Below are 15,310 nucleotides of genomic sequence, written 5' to 3' on the forward strand. Positions count from 1 at the left end.
AGCCGAGCCGGGGCTTAAACCCCCCCCCAGTGTGGACAACCATCTGAGCTGCACACTGTCTCAAATCACTTTCAAAGAGGCATGATGTACTACAAAGGTTTAAAACAAACACATTTAGCCACACGCATGCCAGTAATACACTCGCACGCCAACACAGGGGACTCTCCCATTTCCATGGCAACAGACGGACGTGGTTACGTAGCAGTGATTCCTGTTATGACTCAGGTAATGAGAGTGAAGGTGTCCTGGGCTCAAAGTGAGGATTTGAGGACAGTTTGCATCCTTGGTTCAACCTCTCCATCTTAACTCCACTTACAGCTTGTTAGTGGAGTTCACAGATCACAAACTTTGTTCAAATTCCATGCAAAAGTTCTCGAAATCCCTAAATCTTTTAAGGTCAAATGTATTTTTATTCCAAAATTTGGCTCATCGAAGGGTTGACACATTGACAGCCGGGATTACTGATGCCTCAACCTTTGATTTTAAGAAGCAACATGTCCAAAAGATGACATCGTCCTGGATGTCCCAAGATGCTCTGGAAACGTCTTTCGGAAAGAAAATGATTTGCTGCTGTACACAAGCCGAAAGAGCAATTTCACAAGATCAATGAAGGGAAAAAAAGGCTGGTTTGAAAATGGTATTTCCTCCCTTTCTCCTCAGAACAGTACACAACTGCCGATGATGAGGGGAACACTGGAACAATGGCTATTACTGCAGAAAAAGATGTACTGAATGGGCGAGATGTGACTGAAACGCCTCAGGCACTTGAAAATAAAATCTAAAGCCTGACAGTCGTAAGAACTAATTATATACGGCTACTATTCAGAAAATAAGTCATTATCTCCTCCTCTTTTATACACTAATATAGCTGAACAAATCACCCACTACCTGGTAACCCAACATCATGACTCATTCTGAGTAGCCATTTCACTAAAACCTGCTATTTCCAGCTGCTTAAATCCAGTTGTTTTCATACATTTAAGGTTATTTTTACACAACAAACCACCTGACCATTGCTCAAACACACCTGATTGTAAACAAATATGTTCAAGTTTCACCCTGAGCAGGAATCCATGGTGAATTCTGCTTTTGCCAGCCAGCAATCAATTTGTCAACGTGTTTCCCATTTGGGATCATCTCTTATTTTAGGAGACAAATCCTCATTTGGCCTTTCGGAGACAACAGATGAGGTAAATCCACGTCAGAATTGGAGAACTTTCTGCCACAGTGAGGGCTCTGCAAGTACTGACGCTTAGTCCGTGTAATATTTAAATCTTTAAGTGTGTATATCTGATGTTTAACTGTTTATGTAGCTCTGGAGAAAGTACCTGTGAGGCAGCGGCCACTGTCTCCTCACAGTCTGACAGGACTTCCTCCTAATGGCGGGACTCCACGCTCTGAGATGATGCTGACTACCTGCCACCTGACTGCAGGAGAGTGTGGAAGCAGCCATGTGGCCTCCTGACAGAGTTCCTCAGTGCTCAGAAGTAGCAGCTTTCTGCACGCCGCATCGCTGAATGGTAGGGTTTGCATTTTGTGGTTGTGACCTTTAATCCGCTGTACTTCTCCTGATGTTGGCAATCTAGGAAATGCAAGTATGTACACAAAAACTGCAGCATTCAGCTTGAAAATAAGAGCTGCAAGTACGTGGACAGCAAGATACAGTGTTGTCATGCTAATGTAAGAAAAATACACTACATATAAAGGAGTTTACTCATAAGATTACACTGCAGGCTCCATGACCCCAACAAGAAACAGCCAGAAGAGTTGTTTCTAAAAGCCGACGTTTTAAAACTTGCATCTAATCAATTAGTTGTCACATGTTTTCCGATTCAATCCTGAGAGCCTTCCTGAGATTTAAGGAAAGTCATCAGAGGCAGAAACCCCACAAAAAACAACACTGACTCTTAAATCTGATTATCTGATCTCACTGGCGAGACAGTAACATCTTATGTGACAGATAAAGTGTCTACAAACAAACGTGGGACCTCACATGCAAACACCGGTTGGTCTCGAGTCCAGAAATATCATGCTACTGTACCAGGACACTCCCAAACATTAATCACTGCTCTGTCAAATCATTCTCTGCAGTGCTTTATTAGCAAACGGGGAAATACCTGAGAGTTACACACATGCAGACGGTTGCCTTGAAGTACAGAAATCACAATCAGCCTTCCAAAAAAATCTAATTTCAGTTCCTGCTCAGACTTGATTGCTCCAAAAAAAAGTTGGATCTAAATAAATGCAGTTTATTCAACCACAATCAACTTGTGTGGCAGAACAGTGGACACACAACAGCTGAAATGGACTTAAATTGCTACTAGTGGAGCTTCCAAACTAGATAAAGAATTATAATTTTTATATAATAAAGAATTCTGCATTGTATATTGTGCAGTCTTGATTCAAAGCAAGCATGTTAGCGCGATGTAAAGAGATGCAGCAGCAGAGCGTGGAAAAAGGAACACAGGCCCAGATTTAAATAAATATAGCCATGGGAGATGCATAATGGGCATTTTCAGGCCAGGTGTGGATGCACAGCTTACGCTCTTGGAAATACAAGTCTCTGAAAACCCATGTAAATGTATAATTAACTACAAGTGCGGTAGACGGTGATGTCGACGTTAAACGGAGAAGCGACGGTTCCTATGAGAGCATGCAAATGCAAATCTACACAGATCCCACCGTAACAGAGATACGCCTCTAACAAATGATCTCTGAGAAGACATTTGAATCGTGGCGGGCAGAAAGTAGGACTTTGTTGACGGGTTGAGCTGTGCTGAAAATACCGTTCACCTTCACTGCTGACAATAGGAGATATCTGTTCAGGTGAGACCGGTGCACTGGCTAAACTCATCCCTGCTTCCTGACTTGCAGGATGAAGAACAGCCTGACCTGATAACTCGGTCGACACTGAACTTTCTAGCAACCTGACTGAAGGGACAAATATTTATCTTACTGACTGGCTCTCTGACTGTCAGGTTAATAGATCTGTTGACTGACCCAACTTGCACGCTGCTCTGACAGGCTGACTCAGTGCCTGAACGCAACACTGCATCATTAAACTGACTGAATCATATGGTGACATCATTAACATCCACTCAGGTAAAGAAAACGACGACACCTGCAACACCTGAGCTTAAACCCATGCTTTAAAAATATTGCTGAGGCAGCTGATGCAGTTGCAAATGCCATAAATGCAAATAATATTGTATATATAAAAGAATACTTAATATAGAAGTAAAATATACTGAATTAAGCAGGACAGATCTGCCCATTTCAAGCCATTTTTCTCTATTTTATTTTAAATCCTTATAACCCACTTTGTTATCTACACTCATATCCATCCTGAAGGTTAGACTGACCATCTCCAATGTGTCAAAGTTACTCATGTTTAGTTTCACAGCTTCTAGATGTGGTAACGGTACGTTGCTTATTTAGGAAAACAGACTGCAGAACCAGGTTATCAGCCAGAAAGCTATACAAAATAAGTTAAACACTCAAGTAGTAAAACAGCAGCCACATGCAGGTTCAAAGCTGGGCAATAATTTGAGAATCTAAAACTATCAAAGAAGAAAAAATACAAGCTGCATTTCTACCGTGCAAGTATCCATCTATATAACTATGTCTGATACAGTGCCAGGTTGAATCGATCCTTTTTCAGAATAAAGGTAAAGAAAGTGGACAGGGAATATATATTAGATAATACATCTACTTAAACTGCACAAATCAAAATGCAACATACTTGGATTATGATGCAGTTTAACATGTTCAAACATTTCAGTCGTTTTCTCCTAAACCCAAAAGCTTCCTTATGTGTTTTCAATCTGCAGGTTAGAATAAATCTGATATTTACAAGGGATGTTAAGCTTATTGATAAAATATAATATGAATCACTTTCCGATAAGTGATCCCCATCCTAGGACTTTTCTTCCTACTTCTCCGAGGTCTGCCGGATGAAACCATGCGCAGTGCCCAAAAGCGCAACGGCAACAAATAAAACGTTCCTGGATCTGAACGCCCTGCTCATCTCCAAACCAGAAACGCGTGGCGCGCAGTGGATGTAACAAAAAAAAAAAAAAAACACCCGAGCGAGTGCTTATCCAGTGTCCGAGTCGTAATCCAACCGTATTCCTGCGCTGGTAGTGAAGGCTTTACGGCCATATCATCATCGCAATCCGGTGGAAAGACGTTCGTCCACACGTGAAGCGAGTCCACAATAGCCACATGCACCGAGCACCATGAGGGCAGGACCGGACGGATGTGCTCCTCTCCGGCTGGCCTGTCGATCCCCGAAGCAGGTTTAGCCGGCGTGTGTGTGTACGCATCCACTTACGCATCCCAGGCGGCGCGATGGAAAGCCAACCATCCCGAATAAACTGCGCCGATCGTCCGCGTTGATACGGAATCCCGAGTCGGTGCACTGCTGGAGAGTGAAAGCGCACGGCGATTGTTGCCGCCCGAGTCCGTGTCTATTGGTTCCCTTTCAGCTGGGGCAGCGTCAGCACACACACACACACACACACACATACACACACAGTCTCCATTTGCAACTCCATCGCCCCCCATGGGCGTGCGAGGCCGCGGGCTGTGACGCAAATGGCACTGGGTGATTTGCAAATGACATATCTTCCTAATTCGGTGTCGTCGCCGCGGGGACTGGTCCAAATTCGGCAGATATCGCACGCAGAAATATCCATCCGATGGTGGGTGACGAGTAAATAGAGGCGGATGAGCAGTTCGCTCTACGGGGATGCGGTTGCATAACTCAGGAAACTTAATAAAAATGTGCACGGCGCGAGCGATGTGCAGTCTCCGTGGCTGGTGTTTAGGGGCTTGTTTCGGTTCGATCCCGATGGCCTGCGCTTTACGAACACTCCGCGCACGATCAGCCATCGACTTTTTGGCCACAGGAGGAACCAAGCGGAGCGTATGCACTAGGCAACCCAGTGGCCTCGCTATGGTGGATGTGTGGTGGCCAGAGCTAGGACGCATGCACGTAGCTGACGAGGGAAAGACAGGACAGCCGGAGCGGGACTTAGGAGCCACATTCACAGGCCATAAAGGGCCCCGCGTGAATACTATTGTGCTCTTTTATCCAAGAGTCCCCAACTATTTACAAAAGGTTGGCCCAACACACACACAAAATATCGCGGCGAAATGGTGGCGGCGGTTACAGCAGCTGCCACCGCTCTCTGCGCAAAGCAACAGCACAATCATTGCGCAGCGCCGGACTTCCCCAGTTTTGTGCAAACTGTGCGATTCGTCCAAAAGGACTTTTTTTTCTTCTTCATTTGTATCTCATTCAGCCCTATCCTCGTATGGCAAGCAGCGAACCAGAGCGCAGGGCAGTCGCTCGTTCTCATGGCACGATTTGCATCGCCCCCATTATCCCCGAAAATCTCCTTTTACACGGTTATATTGTCGGGATAAAAAACGCCACTATTTTGAGCCACAAAGGACTCGGCTTAACTTGATCAAAGGAAAAGCCAAGTATAAATGCACCTTTTCAAGCCGTAGGAGAGAGGCCCCTCATAACGATTGCAGCATGGCAGGGGAGTGCGGCGTAAAAACGAGCTAACCCGAATAAAATATACACAAAGACAAGGTGCATCGCTGCCATAAATACACCCATCACCACCATGGTAACAACCGCAACACTTCCTCGGTCATTTGGACGGGCCTGGAGCCGCCGAAAACGCTATCATTACGAATGTAAAACGCTGCGTTTTGCGGCTCCGTGCCACCTTTTCCAAGAAGCAGCTTGGCGCACAGGACCGGTGACCCTTCCATCTTTGCGCGTCCTTCTACCGAGCGAAACCGTTAACTATCTCCCATTTCGACCGCCCGCCGTTGAATAAAACACATCCCGGTAGGTGATTTCGCCTTTGAGGAAGTGAACGCGACGTGTGGAGGCTCACACAAGTCTCCGAAACTATTCCTCTCCCCGCCGCGGCCAGGCAGAAACAAGAGGGCGATGACGCCATTTTCTGCAAAAACAACCATGCTCGGGAAGCCAAAGCGAAGGAGGTTTAACCCGCTCCGCAGCCCTCCAGTCCAGCAGAAACGCATCGAAAAGAAGTCCTTACCTTGTATTTCTTGGATGGGTGGCGGTGTGTCGTCTTCGAGGGGTTAGAACTGCGCGGCCAGTGCTACTTCGAGTCCGGAGATTGTTTATTTCGCCTCCCAGCGTCCCCGGTTCACTCTGAACAAGTTCCTCTGCGAGCCGCTGTCTTTGTGCACCCAGAGGAGCCTCTCAGCGTTAAACCAGTCTCTGCGCAAAGGTGCACCCTCTGCGTCCGATTTCAGCTGGAAACGCCGGCACTTCAGGGCGACATTGCGAAAAAATGAAGGATGCCACCTCCTGCAATGAGAAAAAGTTTAATAACAGTCCAGCTTTTAGCCACAGCCGGGGATCTGGTGCGGATTTATCCAGCAAAAACGCGCAACCTTTCGAGGGCACACAGCTCTCCAGACCAGTTCACGACGCAAACGCAAAGTAAAACGGCGATGGTTCCACCCTCCCAGAAGTTAATACAACACGTTAAACACTTTATATCCACGATTTAACAAAATACTGATTTACTGGATTGCAAATCAGAAAACTGCACTGAAGTGATTTCCAAAAACGTGTGGCCTAAATTAGATGATATTTACCGTATGTTTTTGCACATTTTGCATCATAACTTCCCAATTTTCTTAAAAAAGTAAGATGATTTACAAATATCACCGTGGTGCTACACTTAAAATGTTCTCCAAGAAACCAAATCAGAGACGTTTATTCTCCTTGTTTGGGCTTTTAATGTCACAGATTTATAATACTCAACGTAAAAACATCACTTTCCTCAACTGTGTACACGAGTATTTATCTCTCGCAGCTGCAGTGATTTTTACTGTAATTTCCAAACTTCATAAGGATTTAAGCAAGCTAATTATGCAATGAATCAGAAAAACAGCTGTATTTTGGTCAAATGTTGACTCTTCTTAAGTTGTATGTTAATTAAATTCACAATACAATCACAGTTAACCACAAAACAACATATTTAAATGTTTTCACTTGTTTGGCAATGAAAAGTAGCAACAAATTAGCATATTGTTAAGGAAAACAGGCTAATTTACCAGTTAGCCGTTTTGCTAATGTCCAGATCAGCTTACTTAATTCAGCAGTAGCAAACGCAATGCTAGCTCAGAAATTTATGTCAAATAACTATTTAGCTTCACTTATTTTCCGCTCACAATAACTTTCCTGAAGTTTGAAATGTTTTTAACAACCCACAAAGAAGTTTTGCGATATCATATCTTCATGAAATGACATTTTTGTTGTGTTAAATCAACTTATGACCCCCAGCTAGTTAGCTTAGCGACACAACTTAGCAATACTGTCCAACATAATACAGCTAGTGTGAGGTGAACTTTAAGAGGCATCAAAACAGTTCAAATATTAAAAAAAAAAACTCAACAATAAAGCAACAATAATTTATAAAACTAAAGCAACTGTGGGCATGCTAAGAAAGAAAAATCCTTACCATGATTCAAACTGTTGAAAACGAACGGTAGCTTCAAGCCATCACTTTTTAGCGATCAACCTGCTAAAACTTACATCATGTTAAACAAATAAGCCCTCTTGACCACATATTAATTAACCATCTGTATTAAACCGACTCTAAAACTACTAATATTTACTTTTTGGCTGAATATAGCTCTCTAACTCATGTACCATTCATGTTCATAAGAAGGTAGAGCAAAGAGTAGTTTGGCTAATTGGCACCAGCTGCTCAGGCTTTACATTATATGTAATAACTGTGCGTGAGATTCTGCTGGTGAGATGAACATGTGTGGCATTGAAAAGAGACGTAATGACTGGTTTAGAGGTACATATTTTGTGCAATTGATTGGAATAATCACAGAGACGGGGTCGAATTGAGTGGCTAAAAGTTTTTCAAGTAAGACAGCAGTAGATAAGAGTCTCCGATCAAATAATGTAGCTCATAAAACCTTAATGCGGTGCTTTAGCAGTGTTGAACTAAGATTAAAGTAAATACTAAAATGGTGCTTCACAGTTTTGCATAGGAGTTAAAAAGCAATGGTGCTTATTGTCCAGCTTGATAACATTTTGGGGCCTAATATAGTTTATAAAGTGATGACAAAACTGAAAACTTTTGGAGTATTATAGCTCAATATTTATATGCTTTTACTCAGGAATCTGTGTAGTTCCTAGCCTTTTGTTAAAGGTTTTTTTTTTTTGGCCTTTATTATAGTGCACAGTGGAGAGAGAGACAGGAAACGTGGGGGAAAGACATGCAGTTAGACTTGAACCCATGACCGCTGCGTCTTGGACTATATCCCGTTTAACCTGTTGAACCACAGGGATGCCCAGTTTATAGCATTCTAGTAAAATCTGAAATAATACACTCAACAGCAATATTAAATGCATGATGGAAACGGTCTTTTTATTTAAAAAAAAGTTGAAAATCTAATTTCTATTGTACTCGATGGACAAAGGTTCAGTTTAGCCAATTGTGCACAAAACCAATTTTGATCGGTTCAACTGGTGACAAATTCTTGACCACTGAGGTTAATCCAAACCGTTATCAGGTTAAGAGACAAAGATCAGATTTTATGACTTTAAAGGGCCATCTTAAAATGTCAGTTTTATTCAAATGACATGATGCCCCAGATGACAAGAGAAAACTGGATCCTGGGAAGTCAGTTAGGGCCGTAGTCAGGTACCTTAAAGTCCTTTAACTCCGCCATTTATCGTCTGAGAAACCATTTCAGACGCCATGGTACGGCAGCAAGCAACACGATGCTCTGGATTGAATGCGTCTGACAACAGGATCCAGTCCACCAAAATGTCCACCAACTTCACCGAGTCCTTCAGAACAGTGGAAGAGGATTCAACAAGTGGCATCGACAACCTTGTGAACTCTATGCATCGCAGGAACACATCTTATAACTGAGTTGTGATTTCTGGTCTGTGATTCTACTCTTAATCTGAACATCAATATTACCAACATTCAATTCATTTAAAAAAAACTTTATCTCCCGGTGGCAGTTCAGTGCACGTGGGGCAGTCAAACATGGTAGCAACAGCTGTACAATAGTAGTAGCAGCCATGTGGTAGTTAAAAAAGATAAGTAAAATTACATTTAAGAATTAAAAATGGAGATAACAATGAAGATAATAAAATATTGAGAACAAATTGAGTACATTAAGTTCAAAGATCACATCAATTTTAGCAGCATGATGAGCAGAATTAGAGTAAATTTAAGGAAGTTCTTTTATGACTTTCATTATATTCTGAAACAACAAACATGTATTTCCCTATGCTAACAGAAACAGAACAAGTAAAATAATACAAACTGAATTTATATTTTTCATAGTGTAGTTATAGTCCTATAGAAATACTACATAAAAGGTCATTTAATGGTCTTCCTGCATTTTATGGTGTAGTAGTTGTTTCAATTTGTCAGTGCCTGGAGTAAACAGTTGGTATTTAGTGATTCTTTAGATGTTATGGAACTCTTTATTGCTTAAATTTGATAGTTTTTTTGTATTTATGGATACAGGATGCAGTCTTATCACAGTGTGTCTGCAGCTAAGGTAGGATCCAGTGAGTTCCGTCTACCTGGTAGTTCATTTAAATGAAACAGCCAAATCAGCCAAGTGCATTGAAATGCAACGCATACACATAGTAAATATCTTCAATAAATTGTAACTGAAAGTCTACCTATAAAGCCTGAGTTTGCATGTGCAGGTATAGTTATGAAAAGTGTGTCCCACTTAAGCCAAGCTGCTGCCCTACTTTACCCAGAGCAGGATGAAATTAACATTTGGACACATTGTGAACAAACACCTGTTGTAACGGACCTCGTCACGATTCCGCCACCACTTTCAACTCCCTATAAATATATTTTATTTTGCCCTCAGGTTGGGAAACGTGAAATAATGCAAATAATCCCATCCTGAATGCACCACTATAAACTCTTCAACCAAATCCAATAAAGACAAACACTCAACGCACTGAATGCAAAGTGGGAATAAAGTCTGGTGTTTGGAGGGGGGGGAATCTGAGGAGTTCCATAAGAGTTATAATCCCCGGCAGCTCTTTCCTTTAAGGCTCATGAGAGCCGGCAACAAAAGGTGCCCACCACTATCGCCTATACACAATTAACTAAAGCACCAGCATTATTCCATTATCATAAGAATGCTGTTTGCAATGGGGGGAGAAACTCCTCGGCATTCATGAACGTGGCCGAATGGAGCCGAGAGCTTTTATCTTCTCAATTACATGCAGGCTGCATTTATCACACCACCTAGTGACATGTTTGGACACTTTCTGTGCATGACAAATAATTCGTCTATGCTGCTAATTTAAATGGCTTGTTTATAATTACAGGATGGGGCTACAAGTGGGGCTTTTTTTCTGCGGGAGTGGAGATTAGGGCACAACTTGAGTCCACAGGGACTCAAAGACAAACAAGATGAGCAGATTAGGCTGATAAAATCTTTTTGTTTCTCCCTTAATAGGCTTTTAAAAGGGAGTAAATGTTGCGATTGCCGATTTTTGTAGTGGTATCTGTAACTTTTCTTGCATTTTAATAGACCTTTATGAAGTGTTTCAATTCTTTTGTGCCCCCTCAGATGTGCGAATGCTGCGGTAATTATGAATTCAGAAGACGACCTGTGCAGTAATTGTTCACCCCAGCAGGAGCATCTGAATAAATGAGGCCTAAATAAGAGCAGTTCCTCACTTTGAGGTTAACATGCTTTGTTCTGGATCGCATTTCTCCCCGAGTGCTTTTGATCTGGCTGATGAGACTGGGGGTCGTGTTCGAGGTAACTGACCACAAGGTGTCAATGGTGTTTTCTTGCTGTGTGTCATTTTGGTCAATTAATGTAAAAAAAAAAAAAAAAAAAGAAGCAGTGAGGAGATCAGCGGGTAAAAATGCCTGCTGGATTTCATGCTCAAATAAATCTAATTGCATGTGGCGATTTGTCTGGAGAACAGTAATAGACGGCACTAGAGCCATCTGTACTTGTAAACTACCGCCGCTGCTTCAGTGCTGTTTAATACTAGCAACAGCAGTGATTTGCAGGAGTTTACACAGACCTCTAATTTCAAACTTAACTTCCAGCCTGAGGACTCTCTCTACCATTTCTAATCATAATTAGGTTTCTGCATTGTATTTAGTCTCAATTTCTCCTTTTATTTTCATCTGTAGTTGTGAGTCAACCTCTTTAAAACTGCTCTAAAACTTAACCGGACACAGAGCACACAGTGTGTTTAAGGCTTTAAAAGAAAAATGATGTTTGGAGACGTGGTGCTGAAACAGTTATCATGAAAAAATAATGCAGCAGCTCCTTTTCGGTGGAGAAACTCTCGTAAAACCTCAGACGTTGGAGCAATCTTTGGGGCCACGCATCGAGACATCCCCTGACTTTAATGTTTTCATGTGTAATTTTAACTTTTCAGGGATTCTGCTGCTTTCTGACTCTTGTCATTTTCCCAGATGAAAATATTACCGTGAGAAATAGCTGAAACTACAATTACAAGTAAATCTTGTGGCTTTCTTTAGGCATTTTTCACTTGGTTTATCTGCAGTTTCAACTCACAGGACATAATGAAAATTGATGTTGAGTCAGAGGTGTTTCTCATCATAAGCTTCAGACAGGTTTATTCTGGATATGAGGCAGCTTCATTGGGAAGAAAACCCGTTTGCTTCTCAGTAAAGTTACCCCAATAACTAAAGCTACTTTGTGGAAAGGGTTCCCAGCAGGTTGGTGTCATTAATCAACAATGTGGCTAAAAGCCCCCAAATGAATGAATGTCCACTAGAGCAGCTGTAGAGTTTCTACAGTGAACACTAGGCTGTGATCAGGCTGATCTATGCTGCAGTTAAACAGTGACTTACAGTAATTCCAGTGGAGTTAAATGGACTAAAGTTGTGATTAAATCAAGATTACACTAATCTGATCTTCTGAATCGGATTGTCTGATGCATCTCTGACTCAGGAGCATTTCTCAACACCTACCTACATGTTTTCAAATTGTGTAGACTTTTTAGAGAGGTTTTCAAGTGAGAATGAACACTAAGATGCAGCACTGAACTGTGTAACCTGCGAGTTTTGATGCAACGGCCCTGTTTAGTTTAGTATTACTGGTAGGTTTTGGTTACTAATAAATAAATTCATTGTGGTTTAATTGACTTTATCTAGGTTTTTAATGTTCCTTTTCATTTTTTTTTTTTTTTTTAAGTTATTTTTTTCGGCCTTTTTGTCGGCTTTATTGGATAGGCCCAGTGAGAGAGAGACAGGAAACAGGGGAGAAGAGTCGGGGAAGAGATGCAGTAAAGGGCCGCGAGCGGGAATCGAACCCGGGCCAGCTGCGTCGGGGACCAGCCCCTGTACAGGGGTCACCTGCTCAACGCGTTGAGCTATACAGGCGCTGTTCCTTTTCAGTTTTAACATTTACCACCACCCCAAACGTTTACCTGTGGGGACAGTAGATGCTGTTCAGTTGAAGCTACATGAACTCACTTTTTAAACCCCATATGGTGAGAATCCATTTTTATTATGTTTTGTGTGCATCATAAACTTATTACTGCTTCAAGCCTCCCCACAACTCGACAGTCTCATCCACTCTACATGTCATTAAGAATTTTATCCAGTTTCCATTAAGAAACTGGGTAATCAATGGTAGCCAAGATAAAAAACTGGCATTAAAAAAAAAAAAAAACCTGCTCTCTCACTGCCCACGGCTTCCAGGTGAACCATTCAGAAACAGCAGCTGCCTCACAGTCCACCAAGTTTGTTTTCTTTCCAGAGCTGCTTCTGCTAACTCTGAAATGTCTCAGCCATGAACAGAACGCACCAAATGTTCTGCTAGTGCCTGCAGGAGTGAACACAAAAGTCTCCATGCACTCCCAGCATCTGAGTTTGTGAAAAGTCACTAGATGAATGTTATTTTTAATGGAAATGTCAACAATGGAAAAATCCTTAGTGTTAGCGCATTTGTGCAGCTAATGTGGCTAATGTTACCATTAGCTTTGATCATATGCCAACAGGTTAAAAGTTCGGTTGGCAGTGTAAATCTGAGGAACATTAATAGATGGTGAAAACGTTCCACTTTGAAACCAATAAACAAGGACCAGGTTAGGTAGTTTGTCTCACGAGATGTTAGGGTTAGATGTGCACTAAAGCAGCTCTGCTAGTTTCTTTGGTGAAGTTCCACCACAACAATTCCACCCATTACTATTTTGAGGGAACACAGAAAAATAACTGTGACCAGTTTAAAAAAAGACAAACAAGCCAGAGTGCTTTTTTATCAATAGCAAAATCAATGCAACTTAAACTGATCCGATGCTGTTTGCTGCTCTCCTGCTCTCTGTGCTCACACGTGCTGCTATGTAAACACAGCCAAAACACCAATACAGCTGTTCTCATTTACATTTTCAGTATGAAGTAGTGACTGAAACACAGCTCATTAGGACTAGATGCTGTTACTTCAAAACCATTTTAAAACTGCAGCTCTGCACTGCTAAAATACTGATTTTATAACAATGTTGTCTGCTAAACTCAACACAAATGAGTTGAAGACAACAATTGGCACTTCCATCTCAAATGATCGCTTAGAGAGAAAGTTACAAATGATAAAAAATCCTGGTCTCACACTGATTCACGTAGCAGTTGGCTGCCGTGAGATCAACTGTTTTGCTCTGGACTGTCAATCACAGACGCAGAGACAGTCTTTTTCCTGAAGGTGTGGTGGACAGCAGCGGTTCAAGTACATTTAAAGCTGCAGACAATGAAGCAGCCCATTTAGTACAGGATCAAAACTTGGAGTTATAGAGTCATGGTAAAATTAACCATTTTAGTTAAAAAAAAAAATTGAACAGATTTTGGGGATGTGAGATTTTCATTCATTTGCTAAAAATTCAGACAATGTGGGACTTTTAAAGTTGTTTGTACTGTATTTGATATTGCTAAAATCAAGAAAATAGCATCCTACCACCCTTCCCTGTTCAACTGCAGCCTCGTCAGCCTTTTTTAAAAATGTTTTTTTGTTAGTTCAGTCATCACTCTGAGGGTCAAGTCACATCTGAGTCAGTCTTAAGGACCCATTATCTGTTTTCTACAAGAGTGAGAAGAAGCACCTGCAAGGGCTCAACAGGAGACAATTCTGTCATGACTGAGACCATCTGGCAAAAAGTGTAAAAACAGCAAAGAAAGATAACGACAAATGCTTAGTCTTTTAAACTAGATATTTTTTTTTTACATTTTTGAGGTGCAATAACTGATCTCCATCCTTGCAATTAGAATTTGCAACAGCCTGACTTTATTAGTGAACCAGCTCCCAGTTTGGGTTCGGGAGGCGGACACCCTCTCTATTTTTAAGACCAGGCTTAAAACCTTCCTTTTCGACAAAGCTTATAGTTAGGGCTGACTGGGTGACCCTGACGGGGTGAGCTGGTGTTTTCATTTGCACAACTGACTTCCCCTCTTGACGTCCCTTTAGTTTGCCCCTAGTTATGCTGCTATAGGCCTAGGCTGCTGGGGAACCTCTCTGGATGCACTGAGCCCTTCTCTAACTACCTATGTATTTACTATATATACCATTATTGCATTACATTCACTCTGTTTCTTTCTGTGTCCTTTCTCCGAGTGTCCCTGGTCCCAGAGCTGGATGCTGGATGCTTCAGATGTGTGGCTGTGTTTTATGGTCCTTGTGTCCCACCCCCCCACCTCTCTATCTCTACCCCTCTATCTGTATCCCTCTATCTCTACCTCTATCCCTCTATCTCTACCTCTCTACCTCTTCTGTCCCTCTCAACCCGCCCGGCCAGCAGGCAGATGGGTCCCCCCACATTAGAGCCGGGTTCTGCTCGAGGTTTTTTTCCCCTGTTAAAAGGGTGTTTTCCTTGCCACTGTCGCCTTTTGGCTTGCTCTGGGGGTCAGGCATATGGGTTCTGTAAAGCGTCTCGAGACAATTTGACTGTAATTGGCGCTATATAAATAAAATTGAATTGAATTGAATTGAATTGAATTGAAATGATTCATATTAATCTGTTTTATTGTTTACATTAAAAATCCCATTTAATCCGTTAGTTATTAATCATGTACGAGTTTTACCAAAAAGCTCATCCTGTTTTTTCAAACCTAACAAGAAAAGCATTCAGAGAGCGCAGTAGTCCGCCAAGGCTGCTCATTCCCACATATGGCGTTGTCAGAAATGCAGCATTTTTTAAAAAAATAAACGCAGTATTTATTAGTTTTTGATTATCAGAAATCACAGCAACATAGAATGTGACCAT

General features: G+C 41.9%; 1 protein-coding gene across 5 annotated transcripts in view; it reads right to left on the reverse strand.

Moving 5' to 3' along the window:
* The window catches only part of znf800b (zinc finger protein 800b), a 43,681-nt gene extending 37,212 nt beyond the window's left edge, over positions 1 to 6,469 (reverse strand). For 2 of the 5 annotated variants that reach the window (XM_035948506.2, XM_035948504.2), the window contains exon 1: positions 6,087 to 6,469. Coding sequence is in view for 3 of the 5 variants with exons in the window: in XM_035948500.2 (XP_035804393.2) it covers positions 4,334 to 4,992 (659 nt within the window). In the remaining 2 variants the exon portion in view is untranslated. Of the gene's footprint in view, positions 1 to 1,328; positions 4,308 to 4,333; positions 5,979 to 6,086 lie in introns of those variants that run through there. The other 3 variants (XM_035948500.2, XM_035948501.2, XM_035948503.2) reach the window with 3 other exon arrangements.
* Between the last annotated feature and the right edge of the window lie 8,841 nt (positions 6,470 to 15,310).

The sequence above is a fragment of the Amphiprion ocellaris genome, chromosome 21 (genome assembly GCF_022539595.1).
Source record: "Amphiprion ocellaris isolate individual 3 ecotype Okinawa chromosome 21, ASM2253959v1, whole genome shotgun sequence".
NCBI lineage: Eukaryota > Metazoa > Chordata > Actinopteri > Pomacentridae > Amphiprion > Amphiprion ocellaris.